At 44.3% G+C, this 24,671-nt stretch overlaps 5 protein-coding genes across 6 annotated transcripts; 3 read left to right on the top strand and 2 right to left on the bottom strand.

Annotated features, from left to right (window-relative positions):
• Positions 1–321: 321 nt before the first annotated feature.
• On the top strand, positions 322–6,577 carry LOC127603182 (V-type proton ATPase subunit C 1-A). The gene is made up of 13 exons (XM_052069278.1): positions 322–521; positions 1,373–1,554; positions 1,720–1,787; positions 2,236–2,321; positions 2,401–2,495; positions 2,747–2,838; positions 2,919–3,017; positions 3,122–3,190; positions 3,308–3,400; positions 4,354–4,447; positions 4,519–4,616; positions 4,890–5,013; positions 5,422–6,577. The coding sequence occupies exons 2-13, from the start codon at positions 1,423–1,425 to the stop codon at positions 5,518–5,520; spliced, it is 1,149 nt and encodes a 382-aa protein (XP_051925238.1). The 5' UTR covers positions 322–521; positions 1,373–1,422; the 3' UTR covers positions 5,521–6,577.
• A 179-nt stretch (positions 6,578–6,756) lies between these two features.
• On the top strand, positions 6,757–10,182 carry si:ch211-215i13.3 (uncharacterized). The gene is made up of 3 exons (XM_052069280.1): positions 6,757–7,331; positions 8,091–8,236; positions 8,844–10,182. The coding sequence occupies exons 1-3, from the start codon at positions 7,202–7,204 to the stop codon at positions 8,964–8,966; spliced, it is 399 nt and encodes a 132-aa protein (XP_051925240.1). The 5' UTR covers positions 6,757–7,201; the 3' UTR covers positions 8,967–10,182.
• Positions 10,183–10,953: 771 nt separating this feature from the next.
• otud6b (OTU deubiquitinase 6B) lies at positions 10,954–15,760 on the top strand. Its single transcript, XM_052069279.1, has 8 exons — positions 10,954–11,262; positions 11,644–11,792; positions 11,853–11,930; positions 11,999–12,199; positions 12,295–12,409; positions 12,494–12,555; positions 15,079–15,185; positions 15,263–15,760. Exons 1-8 carry the CDS (start codon positions 11,187–11,189, stop codon positions 15,366–15,368), a joined length of 894 nt encoding a protein of 297 aa, XP_051925239.1. The 5' UTR covers positions 10,954–11,186; the 3' UTR covers positions 15,369–15,760.
• Positions 15,761–18,619: 2,859 nt separating this feature from the next.
• On the bottom strand, positions 18,620–20,389 carry sh3bgrl3 (SH3 domain binding glutamate-rich protein like 3). Its single transcript, XM_052069803.1, has 3 exons — positions 20,228–20,389; positions 19,361–19,528; positions 18,620–18,964 (listed from the first exon to the last, which is right to left on the bottom strand). Exons 1-3 carry the CDS (start codon positions 20,270–20,272, stop codon positions 18,899–18,901), a joined length of 279 nt encoding a protein of 92 aa, XP_051925763.1. The 5' UTR covers positions 20,273–20,389; the 3' UTR covers positions 18,620–18,898.
• A 303-nt stretch (positions 20,390–20,692) lies between these two features.
• paqr7a (progestin and adipoQ receptor family member VII, a) lies at positions 20,693–24,582 on the bottom strand. 2 transcript variants are annotated; one of them, XM_052069806.1, is made up of 2 exons: positions 24,440–24,582; positions 20,693–23,797 (listed from the first exon to the last, which is right to left on the bottom strand). In XM_052069806.1, the coding sequence occupies exon 2, from the start codon at positions 23,783–23,785 to the stop codon at positions 22,721–22,723; it is 1,065 nt and encodes a 354-aa protein (XP_051925766.1). In that variant the 5' UTR covers positions 23,786–23,797; positions 24,440–24,582; the 3' UTR covers positions 20,693–22,720. The 2 variants fall into 2 exon arrangements, with proteins under 2 accessions (XP_051925766.1, XP_051925767.1); XM_052069807.1 differs by having other exon boundaries at positions 24,330–24,465.
• Positions 24,583–24,671: the final 89 nt, after the last annotated feature.

Raw genomic sequence — 24,671 nt, forward strand, 5'->3', positions numbered from 1 at the left:
GAAGCGTACTCTGTTGCAATGCTTTAATCACAGCAAAGGCGTCACTCTTGAGTCAAAGTTAATGTCACTCAAAACCAATACAGTACTCTCCGAATGAATTGCTTTCAAAGACTATCAATAATTTAAAAAATGAATTTTACATTCAGTTGCTCAAACGTCAACGTTACAAATCATCACCTTTTTAAAAGGAAAGTATGGTATTCAAATGGCAAAATCATGCATAATACAGAAATGCGTAAAATTTCCTCTCTTTAAGAAGGTCTTCAATTCACGAAACTTTTTTTGGTCATTGAAGGCAGCATGGTGACGTTTGCGCAACGCGCATGCGTCCGCGCACACCCTCATCGTCTCTGCTAATCAGCTGACCGGAGATGCTAGCTAGGCTGAATTGAAGGACCTCTGGGTCGCCACGACGCTATTATTAGCAGTAATATTTATTAGTATTTAGTGATATGAATGGGAATCTGCGACTGTCTGACTGAAACCCACCGAGTCAAGCGAACGGTGAAGACTGTGTTTCGGTAAGGACGGCGACGAAGCAATTGACGAATGTCGTGACATGGCTGAATGCTAATAGTAACTCGCACATATTGGTCATGTACCATTTTAATATTTGTTGATAATGTTTGTTTCTGGCTATTTTTGTGTCGTAAATGTGTCGAGGAAATGTTTAATATTCTCTTCTGCGTATGATGGTCATATGACAGCAACTCTTCTGACGTCATCGCCATGCTGCAGAGGCTGAATGCAATGCGAGAAACATTCACAGTAGTGAAAAGAGGAACAAAGCCATGTCATGAGGATTTAAAATTGCTCACAAGAGGACACATTAGTTACACAATCTGTTGCCATCCGATAACGAACTTAAAGCTAGCTGCCTTTGCACACGCTTACTTTTGGGTTCACATTGTTGTGGTAGGAGTTTGCATTAATGTGCAGCTCTTATGCATCAGTAAATGTCATAAAAATACATTTTTAAATACTTTGAAAATCACTGCACGACTGAGAAAAGTCTGCAGCCCCTTAAGTGACACAAAAAAACATGTTCCTCATTAGAAACTTTCCCATCCAAACAAGAAGCTTTCTCATTAGAACGAGAAAGTAGTTTTCAGGAAAGAGTGTAAGTCTGCTCCCATTGTTGTGTTTAGCGAACACAAGTTGGGAAACAAATTACGAGCCTAATCACTTGTTTTGCCTTGACATGCAGATCTTCTCCTTTTCAGTTGCAATAGGGGCATTGAACAAGAGGTAGCAGCAGAAAAAGAATGTCTCGTTAGGATGAGAAACCTTTTTTCCCCCATGTGACTTTAGGTACTCTGTAGAAAAAATGTCATGTCTATTTTTATGTATCTTTTTCCCCCAACTACTGCAGTGCTCCTCCTGCATTAGTTGAACTCTCCTGGAAGCCCAACAGCAGCCGCCATGGCGGAATTCTGGCTGATCTCTGCGCCAGGTGAGAAGACGTGTCAGCAGACATGGGACAAGCTGATGGTGGCCACCACGCGCACCAACAACCTCTCCACCAACACCAAGTTCAACATTCCCGACCTCAAGGTGAACAAAATGATCTCAAAACAAAGTCACAGTGGCTAACAGAGACAAGCTAACATAGCAGTCAACAACATCACACAGCACCAGGCTTGCTCCTGTTTTGCTGTCTTTACCACGGCAGAGGTGGCATTTGTCAAGCTGAAGTACTGATTTTGGTATCTGCGACAGGTGGGCACGCTGGACGTCCTGGTGGGTCTGTCCGACGAACTGGCCAAGCTGGATACATTTGTGGAAAGGTGACCCAAAAAAATGGAGTGAAGGACCACTATTCATCCATCTACCATCCACCCGTCACACCAGAAGACAATTTAGACTGATCTTTTAACCCTTTCCTTCCATGAGACGTACTTGTACGTCTTTTTAAAATTAGGCCCGCCCCACCAAGGACGTACTTGTACGTCTAAGTCTTTTTTTTTGCGTCATAGAGAGGAGGAGGGTCTGATTCAATCTGAGAATGAAAATAAGCCGTTTGCATTGTAAATCATGTAAAAAAGCGATCAGTAGGCGGCAGTAGTGCCTCAAGTGATTGAAATGCATGCTTTTACAAAAAGCTCTTTTTCTCCGTTTTTGCCCGGGAATCGCCATTTCCACCGAACTTAGCCATTTTGTAATGCCGATTGCTGAAGAATGGAAAAAGTCAAAAGTCAGTCAAAATCCAGTAAAACGTGATTTGTGTAAATGCAGTGTGGTGAAGAAGGTGGCTCAGTACATGGCCGACGTTCTGGAGGACAGCAGGGACAAAGTTCAGGAGAACCTGCTGGCCAACGGACGTAAGACATTGCTCCCCTCGTCCCTGCTTCTTCTTCTTCTCAAAACACTCGCCGATGGTGTCTTATTGTCATTGGACAGTGGACCTGGTCACGTACATCACCAGATTCCAGTGGGACATGGCCAAGTATCCCATCAAACAGTCGCTGAAGAACATCTCCGAGATCGTCTCCAAGGTGCGTTGGAGAATTTGGATGCTTTGCCTTAGTTGCTCAGTGGCATCTCTTTATCCTCTGTGAAGAAGGACTGATATTACTCTGGCCTACTGAGTCAATTCTGTATGTCTTTGTTATACTCCCCCCTGGTGGCCAAAGTCCTACACACCAGAAAACGGTTTAATTCTTGAACTTCTATGATGTATCATTTGATTCATCACAACAATGGATTATTGGCATTTCATCAGTTTCTATTCTTTGTGACTTTCCAGCAAGCGACGCAGATTGACAACGACCTGAAGGCCCGAGCATTGGCCTATAACAACCTGAAGGGGAACCTGCAGAACCTAGAGCGGAAGAACGCGTGCGTGTTTCTTCCGTTAGTTTGTTTGGCTTTTGCGAATGTCGCAGCTAAAACCGTAAAGCGCTTTTGACTTCCACCAGGGGGAGCCTGCTAACCAGGAGTCTGGCTGACATTGTGAAGAAAGATGACTTTGTGCTAGACTCGGAGTACCTGGTCACCATGCTGGTGGTTGTTCCCAAGTAGGTTGCATTTGTTCGAAATTGGATAGAACTGAGTTTAAATTGTACGGGAACTCAAAACGGGCATATCTCAAATGATCATTTTTTTTTGGTGCTGGAATCAGGACGAGCTTTGTAGACTGGCAGAAGACGTATGAAACCCTGGCGGAGATGGTGGTGCCGCGTTCCACTAAGTAGACGCTCCACCCGTGCAGACACGTTTCATTGTCGAGCGCTCCTCGCAATCGGCGTGAAGAGCGAAGACGTCGACTCCTGCGTTAGCCATGCTAACCGGCCTCGTCTCTCTGCAGGTTGCTGTTTGAGGACAACGACAGTGGCCTGTTCAGCGTCACGCTCTTCCGGAAGGCCGTGGATGACTTCAAGCACAAGGCCAGGGAAAACAAGTAAGTGTGCAAAATCAACTCATCACTGTAGGTACGGTAATTTACTTACCGTATTTTCCAGACTATAAGTCGCTCCTTACTGTAAGTCGCACCAGCCATAAAATGCATAATAACAAAGAAAAAAACCATACATAAGTCGCACTGGAGTGTAAATCGCAGTTTGGGGGGAAATGTATGTGATAAAATCCAATCCCAAGAACAGACATGTCATCTTGAAAGGCAAATTAAAAATAAAAATAGAGAACAATAGACTGAATAAGTATGTTACAAGCTAACGTTACATGACGCATAAACAACAAATGTGCCTGGTATGTTCATGTAACATATTAAGACTTATTCAGATAACTATTGCATAAAGAACATGCTAACAAGTTTACCAAACCATCAGTGTCTCTCCAAATCACTAAATCCAATGAAATCTTCATCCTCGGTGTCTGTTTTAAACAAGTCTGCCAACTCTGGAGGTAGAAGCTGTGGCGCTTCCTATTCTACATCGCCTACGTCACGCATTGTCGATTTATCACACAGGCATAGAGCGCCCTCTTGCGGTTCAGTGTAAAAATAACACGTGAAATGATATACTGTAATAATGTGCTAATAATTTCACACATACGTCGCACCAGAGTATAAATCGCACCCCCCGGCCAAACTATGAAAAAAACTGTGACTTATAATCCGAAAAATACGGTAGTTGTGGGAAAGGAGAGCTATCGATTTTTCACTAGTGTCAGTGACAAAGCAAAATGTTGACATTTTGGCTTTAATGTGATTCTTTTGTTTTTCTTTATCTCCGTAATTGATAGAAAATTTCCAATTCTGAATATTTTCAAATTTGCCCACTTTAACTTGCCATGGATATTTCGAGTCTACTTTCCAGGGATTCGCCGTAAATTTTCCACCCAGGTCGCAAAAATGGCCGACGAAATGGTGTGAACGTGCGTTGTTGTGTTCAGGTTCTCGGTGCGCGACTTTCAGTACAACGAGGAAGAGATGAAGGCCGACAAGGAGGAGATGACGCGCTTGTCCACCGACAAAAAGAAGCAGTTTGTATGTTGTCCACACGCACACACACACGCACACTCGTGGCCCTTCACCGTTCCCGTTGTGGTCCATTTTAGGGTCCTCTGGTGCGGTGGCTCAAAGTCAACTTCAGTGAAGCCTTCATCGCGTGGATCCACATCAAAGCGCTGCGTGTCTTTGTGGAGTCGGTCCTGAGGTGAGCCATTGAAAAATATCCACTTTTTTATATTGACCGTCTATCTTTTAAACTTTGCATCCAGAACAGTCATTTTAAACCTTTCAGGGACAACGGTTACTACAGTGGACAGCTTATCCTGTGATCAAGTTACAGGGTGCATGAAAGGGTTAATATGGACCAAATACTAATCCATACTGAATAAAAGATATCCTGTACATGTAATGGCTCAACAACACCACGAATGAACAAAACATGCAAAAAAAAAAGTGGAAATGTTTTTGTTGTGCACAGGTATGGGCTTCCGGTGAACTTCCAGGCCATGCTGCTGCAGCCCAACAAGAAGAACATGAAGAAGTTGCGGGAGGTTCTGTACGACCTGTACAAGCACCTGGACAGCAGCGCCGCCATCATCGACGTGAGCCGAACAACGGCATCGATGAACACTTTGCGCAAACTTGACTCACTTTTCACCATACCGTCCGTCCCCTTCTTTTCCAAAGCGCCCGCTTGCGTCGCCATGCCGACAGCCGGCATCAAAACGTCATTTGGAATTGAATAAGAAGTCTGCCATTTTGTTTAGAAGCAGACATTTTGCGAGTTAGTTTGATTTCATTCCAAATTTGCAAAGTTAGAGAAAAAAAAATCAGTCTTAGATACCAGTTCCACAAATCAACACGAAATTTTGTGACGTCCATCATGACAGGAAACGCACACAAAAAAGGCTTCTGGACTCATGGTCAAAATTTAATAGGAAGTCAGCCATTTTGAGTGAGTTTCAGGGCTCCCCGCTTGATTTTATTTTGTATTTTTTTGTCCCTCACAGGCCTCCATGGACATCCCCGGTTTGAACCTGAGCCAGCAGGAGTACTACCCGTATGTTTACTACAAGATCGACTGCAACCTGCTCGACTTCAAAGTTTAGACGCGCCGTTGTCATCGCAACGGTTTTACATTCCCCCCCGTCTTAATCTCAATTTTTGTTCCCGTTCCATTCCGCTTTCAAAAGTCAAGGATTAATTCAAAGTGATGGGATGGCTGGACATGCCCACCTGCTATCCAAAGGCATTGATAATCCTTCATTTATATTGTCACAAGTGTCGTCCAACTGGTACACAAATGGAGATGTATATGATAAATATATTATTTATTTTATGTCTCTAAACAGTCAGTGAAGATTTTATTTGACAGTGATGTGAGTTCTTAACAGGTTTGTTTCAAGTTAGATGTTGACCATCTCCCACTATTTGCTGACTGTGCGCTCCTGTTAATTCTATATTGATCCTTTGCCTGCTACTGTAGTGCTGCCCCGATGTAAACATATTTAAAAAGAAAGCAAATAATAAATGTGAAAACAATGATTGTCATGAAAGGCAAACTGACTGCTCAATTAAAAAAAAAAAAAACATTTGCAAGATGAAAATCAACAATAATGCAAGCAAACACAAATACTGCACTACCAAAGAAGCACATGAATGGGTAAGTTTTTATTGGAGTCAATAAGCAATTCGTTGGAATCTGTAGTTTAATCTTATGAATTAATTATTTTGTATCTATATATATCGCCTGTATAAGTGTACTGTGTTTACTAAATCTGGCCATAGGATCTTGAAGGATGTACTTAATCATTTGACCTAAGCATTGTCAAGGTGTACCTAATAAAATGGCCTTAGCATGAACTTTTTAGGGGCTGTTGCTAATACATACCTGTCAACCTGTATACCAAAAAAATCCTTATAAAGAAAAAAAAATCCTTATAACATACCAAAGCATTTTATGTCAAAATAACGGCACAGAAAAAAAAACCCACGAAATTTTCAATTATATTTATTGTAGATCTCCATAATACAATGTCTGGTTAATGTCTAATCATTCTACTTAGTGGCATTACTGTGTTCAGAGTTGTATTCCGGAAATGAAAGCATTCGAGTAGACGAGCACCGTTCTGGGCAAAAGCAAACGGAACTACCTGTGAGGGGGGGGGGGGGGGGGGGTAATTTTCAGAATCCGTATGATTTGTGCGATACAGCCATATACGTAAGATTCACCACAAAATCCGTATGAACTATGGCTAAACCGTATGAGTTGACAGGTATGCTAATAATATGTGCAGAACGTGATATATGAACGGTATACCAATAATTTGACCGCAGTGTTAATCTTTAAAGGGTGTCCCTAACAATTTGACCGGAGGAATATCGTTGTCGCGGGTGTGCCTAATCGTTTGGCCAAATCATAACCACTGCGTTCATCCCCGCATTCGAAGTCTCACTTTGTCAAGTGTTCCCAATGTTTTGTCCAGAAAACCCTTACGATGACGACGGCGACGACATTGACGAGCCGAGTACTCGGCCAATCAGCGTCGCCAGGTCGACTCGACCCCGCCCCTGTCCCGCGATCCCTCCTTCGTTCGGATGACGCACGTCGTGTGGTCAGACGGGTCAGCCGATGCTCTCAGAGGGACCAGCATCACCGGCACGGCAGCAAGAGTGAGCCCAGCCTCCCCAGAGCGCTTCCGCGACGGCGTCATGAAGCACGAAGGTTCCGGCAGGATGAGCGCGAGGACGTGAGTGGGCCCAGGCCGCCTTTGGGCGCACCTGTGGCTGATGATGGGCTGCGGGGGGAGCAGGGCGGACGCGATAATCGAGCCGAGGTACCACGAGAGCTGGACCAGAGACACCGAGTCGACGTGGCTCACCAACACCGATGTGGAGGCTCCACTGTCGGTCGGCAACAGTAAGAACGACGCCCCCACACCCAGACCCAACCCGCGTTTTTTCTTTTCTTTTTTTGCCGCTACTAAAATCTTGTGAAAAGCAGTGGTGTGCAACCTTAGGCACATGGGCCGCATATGGCCCTTTCACTGTGTTTGCCATTCACAGTATGAAGAGTTTTTGAGGACAAGTACAATGCAGGCAAAAAGTGAGAAGAGTACATTGACACAACTCACATTTTTTTAGGCTTTCTTCCAATTAAATCATTCATTTAGAGTAGCGACTGTGCCAAGTAAATAGTAAATGTGCTGTTACTGATATAGCACTTTTCTACCTTTGGTACTCAAAGCGCTTTACATTGTTTTTCTCATTTACCTACTGATGGCACAGCATCAGGAGCAAGTTGGGGGGGAGGGGTTCAATATGGTGCTCAAGGACAACAAGTTTGAAATGGGTGTGGTTCGAACTCTCAACCGCTGGTGAAAAAGTACACAATTTACTGTGTATGTATTTATTTTTTATTTAATGATATTTTTATTTTTTTCTGGGGTGAAATCCTTTGTTCAAATAGCTTCACAAGTGGATCAAGAAGGTGTTTATGAGACAGGAAAGCACTGGATAAGCAAGACATATTTAAAATGTTTAGATTTTTTTCGACCAATTCAAATGTCTTATGAGAGAAGGTTTGCAAGTGTAGCGAGCGGTGATATGCGCGAGGCTGGCAAACGGTGGAAGAAACTTTCTCCTCCTCCTTGATCTGGCAGTTAATTGTTGTCGGCAGGTAAGGCGTTCGAGGCGGGCCTGCGTGAGAAGAGGATGGTGACCACGGGCACGCAGTGCGGCAAGCAGACCCTCACCAACAACACCAGCGCAGCCTGCAACCATCATAGGAGACCCAGGGGCTCGTTCAGTGACGAAAGACTTTCGGTCATGCCGCATTCCATTTGCACACCAAAACCAAACATGATTTTCTTTGCCAAGGGCTAATTTAGCCTATGGCTCTGATTATACTGCAGTTGTGCCTTAAGGCAACAATAACGAGCAGCAGAAATAAGGTGGTTTTTTTTTGTTAACAGCCAATCAGTGGAATAACTGCTTAAAATAAATGAAAGTAAAATGTAATGAATTTTAGTTTAATTACAATTTAAACAGGTGTAATTTCATATGGGTATAAAATACTGTCATCTAAAGGCTGCACATTAGCAGATTGAACAATATGAGTACCAAGATTGACCCTTGGGGCACTCCACAGGTTAGCTTTTTGGTCAGACACCCCAAACAGTTTCAACAAAGTACGTCCTGTCCTCTTGGCAGGATTTGAAGTTTAGAGCAGTACCAAGAATTCCCACACAGTGTTCTAACTTATTAAATATTTTTAAAAATTCCACTTTAAGAAATGGGCATTTTGTCTGCATTTTCTTTATGGACTACGGAGAAACTTAAGACTGAATTAATGTTCAAACTTTTACATATCATTTTAAGAGGTCATCTCTGTGTGCAATGTTCTAAACTCTCTTTTCCATGAATTTCCCAGCACGCCAGTCGCGACTCCAAGTGCAAGACCTCCAAGAAGACCGGCGCTTTGAGCAAGGACATGCAGTCCATCGGTGGCGGTGGTGACGATGATGAGTCCTGCAATGCGTGCGACGAGAAGTGAACGCCACCCAGAGCTCCGCTGCTAAAATGACCTAGTCGGCCTAGTCGATGTTTCCGAAAGCGCTGCAATGCACCCCCCAGAAGAGTTTGGAATGCTGCCATCTTTGGCCCCACCCACCACCTGTCCCCCCTCCCCTTGCATGCCAAAGCAAAGTTGGCGCTCAGGGAGTGGATCACTGTGCCACAGCGCTACAATCGGCTTCACTTCTTCTCTGTGCACACGCGTTCCCGTTTCAGATTGCATCAATTGACTTTTATTGTTTTTTTTTTTCTTCAAAAGAAACCAGAAGTGCTGTTTTGTAGAGAGTCTCTGCAAGATGTTGAAAAACACCCGCACGTGCCTATGCTGTTTGACGCTTTTGTTGGTCATTGGAGTGCTGTGTCATGTACATGACATGGGAGGAAAAATATACTCATTCTTGCATGTGACATGCTAATTTGTACATGAAAAAAACTGATTTCTGTGTACAAAATATCATAAAAATACAAAAACTAGTCATTTATGCGCACGAAATACTACAAAAATGAACTGGTCGGCAGCCAAACACGAATTTATATTGACATAATACTCCTTGAGCAAAAATACAAACAATGCGATGCAATTAGTGCTTATGAAATAATAATTTGTATGAACAAAGGACTAGTTATGCACCCAAATCTGGAAAATAAATAAATAAAAATACAGATTCATTTGATCTAATTTTGTGAGCACAAAATAATTTCTGGCCAGGAAATATTAAAAAAAGAAATACTTATTTGTGCACACCAAAAATAATGTGTGTGCACTAAATAATTATGCTACAAAATCACACCTCCGAAAAAATTGGTCTCATAAATTACTAACTTGGCGGATGAAATGCTATCTTGTGTGCACAAAATACTACAAAACTACAAGTCAATACAAATTAATGTCCATGAAATACTAATTTGTGCATGTGAAATGCTAATTTGTCTACCTGAAATGGAACAAAAATTTGAAAAATAATTTGTGCGCACAAAAACACGCATATTAATGTCGTATCTGAGGCTGCGCACTCATTTGCTTGTCTAAAAACCGCTAAAAAAGCTGTCTTTGTCAGTAAAAAAAACCAGTTTGCGCAAACGCCATGTGCCACGTGCTGAGTGGCAACTAGAGAGCGTTGTTGAGTAAGCAAATCCAAGTGATGCTTTTAATTTAATTCGGAAGTTTATTAATAAAACGTGAAATGAAAAAAAAACACGACGTGTTATCAATCACGAATCTACTGTAAGAATTTAAATAGCACAAGAAAACCCCAAATATTTTGTCTAAAATTGTATGTTAGATTTCTATCATGTCACAAAATTGTTCCGCAGTTAAGAATTTGTATAGTAAGCAGCATCATTGACACCCTTTTTGGTTTGTGTCTCTTTTGGTCCTTGGATATTACGTTTGGAAGCAGATATTAAAAATAGAAAAGCGACCGGTTAGTTGATTTTTGGTTTGAACGTGGAAACCCTCAAATTTAATCACAGCTTGATATCTTAGATTATTTTGAAGTTTTATTTCTACAACGAAAATAGAATATAGTCCGAGACACAAATGTAAAAAAAACGAGTAGTCCCTTCCCGGAAGTTGATACTGACAGCATTTTCCCCTACTGACCGAGAGATGGCGACAGTTTGTAAAGAGAGCCAGAATGACGTACTTTATGGTATGTGATTCATTTTTATTTTTGTGGCGTAAAACGGAAGGACCAATTTCCAGGGTAGACTAAAGATGTCATCATGAAAAGGTCACCCGGTGGCGCTAACAGAAGAAGGATGGTTACTGGCCGTATGACGTCACAGGTGCTTACGTTTGCTCGGTGGCGTCTGGTTTTAAATATGCAACACTCTTTTAAAAAATATGTATTATAGTTCGACAACAAATATATTAAATTGTGTACCTGTATATTAAAAAAAATCTCGTCAAAATGGAATACTAAGGCAGCGCCTTTGTTACACCATCCGGCCAGAGGGGGCACTATAGTCACTTGCCACTAGCGAAAAAGACACCCCTGAAGAAAAGGCCCCTGTGCGCAGCACGCTTTATTCATTGCCTTAATGAGTATTTTGACGCTCATTTGGTCACATTTCAAGATTTAAGTCATATATTGGATTGAATTGGATACGACTTTACTGTAAAATGTGCTGTATTTGTAACATACATGTAATCTTATGAAGATCTTCGTATAGCCTACTAAAAACAAATTCGTTAATCATGGACGAAGGCGATGTCGAGACGCCGGAGGAGCTGTTACTAAAACAGCATCGTAGGGAGAAGAAGGACCTGCAAGGTATGTTTTCGATCATCTTTCGTGTTGTCAAGTCAAAATTAGTTATATAGCCCTCAATCACCAACATTCCCTACGGACTTCACATGCCCTCAGTTAACAAATATTAACGACATTCCCTGATCTTAACCGACAGGAGCACAAGGACAAAAAAAGTTTCTGTACTAGGTGTTGATTTCTTTGTATGGTACTGATAGGACGAGACTGCACAATAGCTACATGATTAAAAACAGTGCATATTATTAAATGAATACCCGAATGACAATATCAAATTACAAACTGAACATGACTTAGTAAAGGCAGAATGTTGTATTTTACAGCCAAAACCAATATTTTCCATGCTCACTTTGCTGTCTGCTGACTGAACTTTTTGTTTTTTGACAGCCAAGATCCAGAGCATGAAAAACAGCGTTCCCAAAAACGACAAGAAAAGGCGGAAGCAGATGACGGAAGAAATCGCCAAGATGGAGGCCGAGCTAGATCACAAGCATGACGAGGAGCTGCGGCAACTCGTGTCTACGTCCGACACACAGGTACGGCACTAATCCACTTCTTTCGATTCACTTTCATCCACCACTGATCTCCTTTTGAAGGTGGAGGAGGCAGTAAATGGAGTGGAAGGGCTGACTGTTGAAGAGCAACCTCGTGTCACCAAAGCCCAGAAGAGACGGGTGAGCGCCAAATTCAAGCGCTCACAACAACTGGAGCTCCAGTATCCTTTACTGAGCTATGCTTCCAGAACAAGAAGGCTGCCCAGGAACGGGAACGCGAGAGCAGAATCGCCGAGGCCGAAGTGCAAAACCTGCAGGGCGAGCGCCACCTCGAGGGTGTCAAGCTGGCGGAGAAACTGTCATCGCGCGGGCTTCAGATCAAGGAGATTTCCTCCGATGGCCACTGCATGTACCGCGCCATCCAGGACCAGCTGGCGCGGCGAGCTGAGGTACAAACGTACACTGATGATTTGTCTAGATGAATACAAGCCTCCACCCGCCTGCAGTCGAGACAACACCCGCGTTCTGTTGTGTTCTCTCAAAGTCCGAGTTGAGCGTGAAGGAGCTGCGGTGTCGCACGGCGGCGTACATGCGGGGCCACGCAGACGATTTCCTGCCGTTCCTCAGCCAGCCCGACACGGGCGACGTGTACACAGCGGGTACCCGAAAGCGCAGCACGTTAACATGATTCGTCAATTACTTTCATCCATCCTGAAAATCGTAATGTGTGCGTTGTTTCGCAGAGGCCTTTGAGAAATACTGTAACGACGTGGAGCACACGGCGGCATGGGGCGGACAGCCGGAAGTGAGTCTTGAACCTAGCAAATGTATTATTATTATTACTATTAATATTTTTGTCCGAGTCAAATTTGTCAGGTACCGTATTTTCACGACTATTCGACGCATCGTACTAATGGCCGCAGTCTCATTAATGCGTGACATTTCTGTATTTTACACATACACAGGACGCATCGTACGAATAGCCGCAGTTTTACAGTAGTAAAACATACGCCAGCTTAAACATACGGCATGCATGCGCGCACTCTAACACGTTAGCTTGAAGCATACGGTAGCATGCCAAAACATACAAATAAGATAAAAACACGTTTTTAAAAAGGCAACGAAAGCAGAACTGAGTTCGGATGTATTTTATTTAGCCATCGTACAATGTTCTCACGTTTTTCGATCAATCATCACCTAGAAATCCATCAAAGTCCTCATCCTCTGTATCAGAAGCAGAGGACTGCACATCTCAGTTGTCATTGAATGCATCACATGCTAGTGTGAGTTGCTACGCATTGCCGAGCGGAAAGAAGGAGTAGCAACAGCAAAGTCAACATTTCTCTCGTGTGAAGCTTTCCCACATTTGAAAGTAAAGAACAGAGCGAAACATGGTGGCAGCGCGCGTGTGTAGAAAGAATTGAACAATTGTGCAAGTACCGTAATCCATCAAAAACGCCGCGTTCCCTCTCGTTGTTGCGTATTGTGGCGTAACTCGCCCAGCGCTGCCTCTCACTCTTTGTAAAGTTGTGTTTGCCATCGATCATTGTTCCCATGCTGTTCGCAACTTTACTTTGAACGCCCGGTTGATGCCAATGTCCAGCGGTTGGAGTTCTTTAGTCAAGCCTCTGGGAATAACGGCAAGCTCAGAGTTCATTTGCTTGACTTTTTTTTTTCACCGCTGCTGTGAGATGGGCACGCATGCCAAAAGCATAACCGGTGGCTTTAAGTTTGAACTGATCTTCGTAGGCGTGCGTGTCTTTTTGTCGAATTTATTTTCAGGGGTTCTTAGAAACCAAAACCGGAGTTGTTTTGCAACAAAGCACATTGCCACACTCTATACAAGTGTTGGTACTGGCTTGAGGCGTCCACTTACACGCCCACCCTTCACCATTGGCGGACTAGCTTGTCTGTCCTCTCTCTCCCTCTCCCTCTCTCTCTCTCCCCCTCTCCATATATGTATGTATACACGCCCACCCTTCCCTGATTGGCCGACTTCTTTCACAGTCACTTCCGCCTTTTCTCTATATAAACAGCGTGTCGGCAGTCAGTCAGATTTTGGACCTCAGCGTATATAAAGGACGCTCCGCACCATAAGGCGTACTGTCCATTTTGGAGAAAATTTAAGACTTTTAATGGCGCCTTATAGTCGTGAAAATACGGTATTTTTTTTATTCATTGCCGATGAGGCAAAAAGCTTGCTAGGATTCATAGTTGCTTGTGTCAATTAATACTGCAGCTGCAACATTTTTATTTTATTTTTTGAAACAGTGCGTTAAACTCAAAAGTATGAAATGAATCTTATGTTTATAAAAAAAAGTGTTGCGTTAATTGATTTTTATGTTTCTGGTCATTAATTGATGGCAGTGACCGAAGATATATTTGGAAAATAATTAGATTTGAACAAAGATTTTGTTTGCAATAAGCAGCAGGGGACCAACCGAGTCAGTTATTTTGTATCACTGTAAAATTAGACACCCTCCCCCCCCAAAAAAAAATGAGACTGTGGTAAAAAGCTGTGAAATAACAGCGCAACAACTGCAAATTTGTTTTACCGGTATTTGTATATGTTCAACAAATACGATACCATTTAGAATGTGTTCAACATTTTTTTTGGAAAAACAATTTAGTATTTTTAATTAGAGCTCTCAGTTTGGCGCGTTATCGGCTTTCGTGTAAATGAATTTTAACGTGATGATTTTTTTTTTTTTCTCGCGAGATTAACGCGTTGCACACGTCAAAGCGGATTTTACGTTGCTCTATAAATCAACCGGAAACAAAACGACAAGCGCCGCTGCAGAAGTCCACGCCCATGTCTGTTTTGCCAGCCACGGCAGCGCGAGACACCGAAAACAGACACTTAAGAGTTTCTGAAATGAAAAGTTCACTTTTAAAAAGTTGCCAGATTGCTCCACTTGACAAGACCAAAGTTCCCTGTACGTTTTTGCAGTCGTAAACTGAGCTATCATCATAGCACGTCGAGTCTGAAATCCCACTTAATGGCCAAGCACACGGCTGATGTGAGTACTCCCACCCCCCGCGTCTAAGACGGACGGGTATGGATCATTTCAACGCGAAGAAAATGGACGACGCGACTAAGAACACATTTGCTGAAGCCGTAGCTAAATGTATGGCTTCTGCATGCAAGCCACCGCTAGACTCAAAGCTCAGATATATATATCGGAGGATTAAAACACACAAATTCTTACCAGCACATCGGAGAAAAAAAGGGGGGGGTGGGGCGGGTAGCATATGTGAGCATATTGTCCGCGCTCGAGACCTGCTTAAGTACATCTTGTGGTCCAAATCCCTCATTTTCTGTGACCAGCTGCAAGCACTGAGCAGAGTCCTGCGGTGTCCCATTGAAGTCATCCAGGCCGATTCACCGCCCATCAGCATTGGCGAGGAGCACGCCGGCGACCCCATCACCCTCATGTGAGTTCTTTATTCAAAGAAATACCCCCCCACCCCAACCCCACCCTTCACATCTGTTTGTATGTATGGCTTCGCAGCTACATGCGTCACGCTTACGGCCTGGGAGAGCACTACAATTCCGTGGAGCAGCTCAAGGAGCCGGCCGACGACAAACGAGCCGAGTGTGAAAGGACGGAAGGCTGAAGAAATCGCAAGCGGTGGCCGGTGGGAAAAAAGACGAAAGGGATGGAGGAGAGGGCGAGAAGTCTGACGGCAAAGAGGAATCGAGGATAGGAGGAAGCTGGACGGACTGTTGGAAGTCACCTGTCACCTGTACTTGGATTTTAAACCCGACCCTGAAAGATTAGGATCCCCGCCCCTTCTACTAAATCGAGGCTGCGTTGTATGCACTGCCTGTGATGATCTGAAATTGAAATGTCATAAGCCCCCCCCCCCCCACCCAAAAAAATAAATAAATCAGCAAGCGTAGTTGGCTCAATGCCCATTGATGAACATTTGAGCCTTGGCGGAGGCCATCAAGACATTCAAGCATCGCTGAAGGCAACAAAAGAGTCTGCAGGCACTTGATGTCCCTCTGCCAATGTGTGCATTTCCCTTTTGGTCCAAATATATATTTTTACAACAACTGTCCTGTCCACGGCGTCTTTTTTATTCGTTCCACCGGGGTTTAGCAAGTGTGTTTATAACGATACGAAAATCTCTTTACTGTTACCAGCGTTAGTGACCTCAACATGGCTACGCTCGCGAAAGCAAAACAACGAACTCAAACGCGTGTTCTTTCAATGTTGTCAACTAATATCTGGTTTAATTTTAGGCAATTCTTCCTCAATTCTCCGGAGAAATTGTCATTAAAATTTAAAAAATCCGGAATTCCGGGAAAATCCGGAGGACTTTCATCTGTGTATGATCTATGAATAACTCTGCTGGTCTGTCCAATTTCCCTCCGAGCCTTCTAAAAATAGCAAGCAGGGAGAAATAGAGCAACAGTGACCAGTAAAGCGTTTTTAGCCGAAAAAAAAACGACCATGTATAGTAAGGCGTTTTTAGATGAAAAAAAACGACCATGTACTATACGCCTTACTATACTATGTCGTTTTTTTTGGCTCAAAAACGCCTTACTATACTATGTCGTTTTTTGCGCCTCAAAAACGCCTTACTATACTATGTCGTTTTTTGCGCCTCAAAAACGCCTTACTATACATGGTCGTTTTTTTCGGCTCAAAAACGCCTTACTATACATGGTCGTTTTTTTCGGCTCAAAAACGCCTTACTATACTATGTCGTTTTTTTCGGCTCAGAAACGCCTTACTATACATGGTTATTTTTCTTGGCTAAAAACGCCTTACTATACTATGTCGTTTTTTGCGCCTCAAAAACGCCTTACTATACTATGTCGTTTTTTGCGCCTCAAAAACGCCTTACTATACTATGTCGTTTTTTGCGCCTCAAAAACGCCTTACTATACATGGTCGTTTTTTTCGGCTCAAAAACGCCTTACTATACTATGTCGTTTTTTTCGGCTCAGAAACGCCTTACCATACTATGTCGTTTTTTTTTGGCTCAAAAACGCCTTACTATACTATGTCGTTTTTTGCGCCTCAAAAACGCCTTACTATACATGGTCGTTTTTTGCGCCTCAAAAACGCCTTACTATACATGGTCGTTTTTTTCGGCTCAAAAACGCCTTACTATACTATGTCGTTTTTTTCGGCTCAGAAACGCCTTACTATACATGGTTATTTTTCTTGGCTAAAAACGCCTTACTATACTATGTCGTTTTTTTCGCCTCAAAAACGCCTTACCATACTATGTCGTTTTTTCTGCTCAAAAACGCCTTACTATCCTATGTCGTTTTTTGCGCCTCAAAAACGCCTTACTATACATGGTTGTTTTTTTCGGGCCAAAAACCCCTTACTATACTATGTCGTTTTTTTTTTGGCTCAAAAACGCCTTACTGTACTATGTCGTTTTTTTCGGCTCAAAAACACGCCTTACTATACTGTCGTTTTTTTCGCCTCAAAAACGCCTTACTATACATGGTCGTTTTTTTCGGCTCAAAAACGCCTTACTATGTCGTTTTTTTCGGCTCAAAAACACGCCTTACTATAATACTATGCCGTTTTTTTCGGCTCAAAAACGCCTTACTATACATGGTCGTTTTTTTTTCAGGTCAAAAACGCCTTACTATATACTATCGTTTTTTTCGGCTGACAAACGCCTTACTATACTATGTCGTTTTTTCGGCTGACAAACGCCTTACTATACTATGTCGTTTTTTTCGGGCTAAAAACGACAAACAATAGAAATATATATATATATACAGTATATATATATACACACACACACACACGTTGAAACCATTTGATTCAACACTTTATTTTTCGTTTTGCAACCCATACATGACATATTACAATCTTCTTAGAAGATAAACAGCTTTTTATTCTCTCCTCTTCTACTTGTTCTCATTTTGGCCAAGGGGAATTGTTCCATACACAAAGCAAAGAGCTTAGACAAGGAATGCGACTGGAACATAATGCACACTTCCACGTCCATCCGCGCGGAGTTACAAAAACAAGTGCGCAAAGAATACAGGTTGCTCGTCGTTGCGCCCAAATTGCATGCCCTCGAATGGCGTTGAAATGTACCCGCCGTGAGGTAAATGCCTTTATCTCGAATCCGAATGTCAATACACAGATTCAGGCAAAAAGAAATGATCCCTTCATATTTTCCGGCAAAGTGACAGGTCCAGTGAGACACACCAGCCTCGTTCCGTGTCAACAATTCAGTGCGTAGGCTCCTAATGGTCACGGCCAGGACCGGCTACATGGTCGAACACTACAAGTGCTGTCTTTTTGGTCCTTTTCAGTCAACAATACAACATTTCAAACGGAACTAGGAAAGAGAGGAAGGGAATTACAAACACCCGCGGACATTCTCAAATGTTCTGACCAGAGAAATGCATTTTGGTTTTCACATTTTTAGACTTGGTGGGCGCATCCTCAAATGCAGTCGTTACTTCTAGTACAGAGGAAAACTCAAAAGTGGTACCCCCCCCCCACCACATCCCCACACACAGCCAAAGTGCTACAATTTGGAGAGCGCGTAATGACAGGAATGGTAGTTACTGAAACAAAGAGCAAAGCATCGGGCGTCTTCAAAATTGGGGTGTGGGGGTCGATTTGCTGTAATTTGGTCTTATTTACCCAAGTGAGTCGATTCGATCCATTTGGAAGCCATTTTGTTTGGACTCAAGAGCTGACACAGTATACAGTCAGATTCCTCATTTGAACAAAATCCTGCGTAAACAAGCAAAAAGCAAAAACACTAACAGCTTCTGCCGTAAACAGAATATGAAGACTTCCATATAAATCCATGTCAGAGCTTCCCCAAGATGGGAGCTGGGACCTAAAATTGCTGTCAATGATCCCAGTGAATTATTATATATTTTTTAATAATTTGGTCTAACATGTTTGCATTCAACGCACCATGGGAACATAGGACGGTGAAGGTTCTAAGACCAAGACCACGTCATTAAGACTAAGTGATGACAGTGATTTGCGGATTCGTTTTAAGAGAAGCGTGACCGACACGATGCTGAAGGAAAAGAGGGACGTGAGGGGATTTGGCATTCGTCGTTATGGCATCCGATCAAAGTCGGTGTCAATGAGGGGCTTCAGTGTGATTGACGGGTGATGGGGATGGAAGGTTATGACTCATGCCAGCTTCAGGAACTGATCCACTGTGTCCGCCTCCACCGCCTCGGAGAACATTTCGTAATCCTGGGGGGGAGAGGGGGCAAATATGAATGATTAGCACGAAACTGCGAAAGCCACCGAACTTGTTTGCACCAACTTTGTTCTCATTTTTCCTGCTTCTATTATGTGTATGTGTATATACAGTATATATTTATCTTTTTTTAAATGCTCGCCCTCTTGTTACACGAAATTCAAAAGATTATTACAAAAAAACGACATGAATCAGAATTAAGAAGATACATTTGATATACTTATAAAATATATTATCACAACTGTTTGTTCTTGTTTTGGATTTTGATCAACTCATCATCGTGAATTTCAACTTTTAGCCTGGTGCCTGAATTCATGTTTTCCTATCGGGAAAATACAGAGCATATTCAAAATATACAGAAAATTCCACAGCATAGGTGAACTTCTCACCCCGCAGTACTGGTCCTCGTTGAAGAGTTGCGGCGGGACAGCCGTGGGGTTCCCCGCTTTGCTGCGCATCTCGTCGCGCAACTCGCCACCAACCGAGATGTCCACCAGCTTGTACTGGATGTTTTTGCTGTCCAGGATGCGCATCACTTCTGCCTGCTGGGACTTGACCTGCAAAAAAAAAAAACGAGTTCAAACACAGTTTTGTGTTCGTGTGTGTTTTCAGCTTTGCATTTTGGTTCCACAAAATAAAAATGATGAAGAGATCGTTTTCTCATCACATCACCCATTCACACGTTGGAAGTCAATGCATTTGCCGCTTATCGACTCTTTACACTCCATATCTCAACTGCCACTATGGTGGAGAAATGGTGGTCAAGTCATCAACAAGTATTTAGTGCTGACTCCGTGAATAGCAAATGGCAATACGGTCTGCTTTGGGCCTACCTCTTGTAATGTTACGAATACAAAAGTACACATTTCCCCAAATGCAATACAAATATAAAACATTTGCATTTATTTCAATCAATTATACATTTATATCATGGCATGTTTTAAAAAATGCACAATTGGGTGGCTCTTTGCGGGGAGGGGGGCTCGCTCGAGGTTGTTGACCCCTTTTCTTCTTCTGGGAAAAAAGGCCCGTAGATGTTTTAAATCCATCTACAACCTTTATACTGTTTCTTTTGGTAAATAATAAGTTCAATGTCTAAAAGGTTATGTTGTCGTCCGCGAGCCCGCCAGAAGGAAGCTAGCAAAATGAGGCTGGGTGTGTCTGCTGAAGAGTCTTCGCCGCTGTTAGCTTACCAGGGGTGAGGTGGGGGGGGGGGGGGACCTGAAGTTTAGCGACGCTCAGTTTAAGCCACTCACCGTCCGTGATGCAGTTACAGTCGTGTAGTACAGTTTAATCCCCATTTTTTGGTCCCTTCGTGTTCTTCTTCCTCCCTTTTCGGCAGTTCTCCCCAAGCGGTGAACTCGCGTGATCGCGTCAAGCTACATGAGGGAAAGCCCGCTGCAGAAGTAATGTGAGACTTTCAAAATAAAACAAGGCGGACGGTCTACTACACTATCCTTTTTATTTTGAAGTTACACAATCAAGTGGAGAATTGTAGCGTTGGAACTACATCATTAATAATAGACACGCGATGAATTTAGTTATTGCAATGAATCATAATAGAATGTATTAAATAATTGCATCTTTAATTGGTAAAATTTATATTTCTATATATATATATATAAAGCTAATGAAGTTGTGCAAATAATCAGAATGTGAAATTTATTGCCGGCACACAACCCATTCAAAACAATACCAAAAAAAAAACCCCAACAACAACAACAACTTTATATCCTTTATTTGTCCCACAAAAGGGAAATTTACAGTCTACAGCAGCAAGATTGTGGGTAGAAAGAAGAAAAACAAAGTGTTTGCATTCACAAAATAAACGTTTCAGTTTCAATGCACACCGTTCAATTAAGTGCAATATCTCCGCCCATCCATTTTCCACCGCTTATCCGGGATCGGGTGGCGGGGGCAGCAGCTTTAGGTGGGAAGATATATATCTGCCCTATAATAAAGGAAAAAGACCGTATTTGATTTTAGCTCCTCCAGCGTTTCCCAAAACATCTTGCGGGTTTGGTGAGGAACCATAATCATCAGCTTTATGGACACATGATGCTGAGGGATAATGTCCAATTAGTACGTGATAGTCATCCGGGCTCAATTGTGCAGTGCGGCGTGTTGAGCGCTTGGTAATGTTTTCAGCGCCATTAAGTCTCGAGTTTAATTGGGGCGGGGCACGTATCGCCAAGGACAACGAAGGGCTCTTCACATTTGTCTGCTCCGAGTCACAGACAAGGAATGTTTGCGAGAGTCCGCAACAGCCGCGTCATTCGCCTCGTTCCGAGGTGTCGAACAATTCCATCACAGCGTCTCCGCCTCTTTGCAAATGAGACGCTCCTTACCGCTCTACAGCGGGGAATGATCTAATTCCACTTTATTCGTCAAATAATTCACGATTCATCCCAACTATATCTTGTTTGTTTCTTGGATTTAACTGCAGCATTTGATACAGTGGCTCGGCGTATTCTGTTGACTGGTTTGCAGCACCTGACGGGCATTGGCAGGAGCCCCCCCCCCCCTTGAGTGGGTTAGGTCCTATTTAGCTGACGGAACCTTTTGTGTCCGCAAATCCTCCGCCAAGCGTCTCCAGTTTTTATGCTTGAATTTTGCTCCGGGTACAGCACTTTGTTTACAGCGGCGGTTGTTTTAAAGTGCTGCAGGAATTCAGTTCAGCTTTTCAAGATTTTTTTCTTCATGGATTCCCTCATTTTTTTTGGTCAAGGTTTTCACAATATAATACGTAATATACTTAGTAATGTGTAGGCACTAAAGGTTAGGACACATTGCGCCGATTTGTCCGCCGTGTCAAACGAGGCACTTATTCACACAATCACGTCAACGCCGTTTGCGGCGGTATGCAAATGAACCACTGAGGCCGCACCGGGTGGAAGGCAGGCTTTAAATGGCTGCCACGGAGACCGAACGAGCGGCGCGAGACCTCCGTGGTGAGGTGAAATTAGCCAGGGCCTAGCTAAAAACTCCTGATTATTCATCTTCTTGTATATTTTCGGAAGTCAGTCATTTTGTTTTGAAGGGGACACATCGAGACTTGTACTCTTTTCCAATCACGCCTCGGGAAGCTTCTTAAAATGGCCCCAGAATGGAAGCCGCTTCTTGAAAAAGGACAAAACACAAGCCACTCGTCCCGGCTTTGGGGTGAGTTGGGGGGAGTAGGGGGGGGGGGGGTGCACTACGCTGTATTTTGATGGCAAAGCGTGATGGCAAAACACTCAGCCGGAAGTGTTGCGTGGAAACAACACACGAGGCTTTTGTTGTCACTAAAAACATGGGGAGGTCGGGGGTGGGGGGTAGGTTACACGTACAGGCATGCTATATCATTTCAAACAACGAGGATCGCGTCTGCCAGTGGAGTCTTGCTCTCGAAGGCACAGTCGGTGGATTCCCCCCCCCCCCCCCCGTCCCCATTCAAGCCAGTTCCAAAGTTGGCCCCACTGGAGTAAATTGAACGTGTTATGAATCTAACGGCACTTAGGTTCACCCGACACCCAGAAGATTGTCAAGAAGACACCACCGATGGGAGACAAATCGTGCAAAATCCCTTCCTCTCTACCAAGGCGTCTTCAAGTCACGTTAAAGTGCTCTTCATCAGAAGATAGATAAAAACACAAAGGGTCCTAAAATATATGCTAATGCACGTTAGCCACATCTCTCGTTCTTGTATTGGAGCTCGTTAGGTGTACCTCACATTTTGCAGTCGCACTTGTACGTATCGGTGAGGTCGTTCACTTGGACTTGGCCTGGAGGTCCAGCAACCGTTTGGCCTTCCTCAACATGAACGCGGCGACGAGCAGGCAGACGAGCAGCGTCAGTCCGTAGAGGCCGACGATGCGCGCCGCCCGGTCGACGCCGTGCTGCGGCGCGTACACCTGCCGTCGCCCGCTGTAATCCAGCAGCGAGGCGTGGATCTGACACATGGTGCAGCAGGAAAGCAGGATGTGGAACAGCTGGTGGCCCTGACCCAGGAAGTCGCAACCTCCGGGCCACCGGCGCTCCAGCACGGGGAAGGCGAAAAAGACGGCGCAGGCCAGGAAAAAGGCCACGTGGCTCAGGTGGTACGCAAAGGCCGGGTCGGCGTCGGCGTCGCCGAGGAGGAGTCTGTGCGCCACGGGGCTGATGTCCCACACGTAGGCGACGGCGGACGGCGTGACCTGGCACACCTTGCGCACCCAAGGCGGAAGGCTGTGGTTGCGGTACTTGCCGTAGCAGCAGCCCAGACAGGAGAGCCCGCTGAGAAGCGCCGCCACGGGCATGAAAATGGCGCCCACGCGTCGGTGAAAGTTTTCCTCGGCTGCGTAGTAGTAGTGCGCCGTCGCGCTGCCGTACTGGTACTGCGCCACGCCCACGTAGTCCAGGAAGAAGAAAGCGTAGTGGCACAGCTCCGATTTCCCGCCCAGGAGGTGCGCCGCCACGCTCCACGCCGTGTAGTTGAGCGCAGACAGGAGGAGGATCAGCAGGGGCCACGCGTGCCGGTCCCGCGCCAAATCCACCGTCTGGCCCACGTGGCTCATCTTGGCCAGGAGGGTCAGGAAGGCCAGCAGGTGCGTCCAGATGTTGACGGTCTCGTTGTGGCGACGGAAGGCTGACAGGAAGTAGTACCGCCAACGCTGGTGGAGGGGCCGGTAGCCGGCACGGACGTAGCGCTCGCGGAAGAAGTGGGGCACCTCCGTGTCGCGTAAGGTGCCGGGCATGGAGGGAGACGCCTCCGAGGACAGCAGACGGGGGAACTGTTTGATTTGTTGCAGGCTGATGAAGAGCCGCCCGATTCGCTCCATCGCGATGGTCGTCATGGCGGCGGGAAGCTGCGGACGAGTAGGGAAAACCGTTTGGGAATCGATTTCATAAACTTGATATCCATCGGTAACGGGTCGCGATGTTCATGGCCGCCGAGGCATTGACTATCCATCTACAGACATCGATCCATGCATGCATACACGCAATCATCAAAATTAATCATGAAAAGCAAGTAGCGCGTGTTTCTTATGAATTTTCATTGTTCAGGTGCCCCTTCTGAGGTACCCGATGACGAGTGCATATATTACGGTGTTTAAGTAAAGGCTCAATCTGTTGTAAAAATGTAAAACGGGAGAATTTAGAACCATCGGGTATCGCCGACTTGTGAATGACGTCACACTGACCCCGCCCCCTCCACTCACGACAGAAAATGAATCGCGGGCGCCCATTCAATATGCATCATTTCATTCACACTATTATTAAGGTCGCTAAAGTCAAGTCAAAATACCTTTGCCAAGGTGTTCTGTAAGTGTGAGAGTGAAAAATAAGAGTTGAAAACGGGAAAACCGAAGCTATCTTATCTGACGTCGTGAAGCCCACATGGGCGGCGAAGGAGTTGGGAAAGTGGGTTCTTCCGCACTTTTTGCTATCATAGAGATACAAAAGTTTCCAAAGATGTTTGGCTGATGTTAAGGTGCTTTTTTTCTCACCGCGTCGGCTGCCTTTTTCACCAGCAAACAACTTGCCGGCGTCTGTCAGTCCAGACTCTGTCGTCTTCCTCGCCCACACTTGAAATATGCAACAGATGAGGAGGAGGGTGGTGTCTTGTTCCCGGGCGGAAGTGAAGCGAAAAATTAAGGCCAACATTGTCGACAAAATAAAAGCGTGAGTTTCAAAATGGAATTATACCAAAATTGATCGTGGGGGCAGTTGACCCGCGTA

The sequence above is a fragment of the Hippocampus zosterae genome, chromosome 7, assembly GCF_025434085.1.
Source record: "Hippocampus zosterae strain Florida chromosome 7, ASM2543408v3, whole genome shotgun sequence".
Lineage (NCBI taxonomy): Eukaryota > Metazoa > Chordata > Actinopteri > Syngnathiformes > Syngnathidae > Hippocampus > Hippocampus zosterae.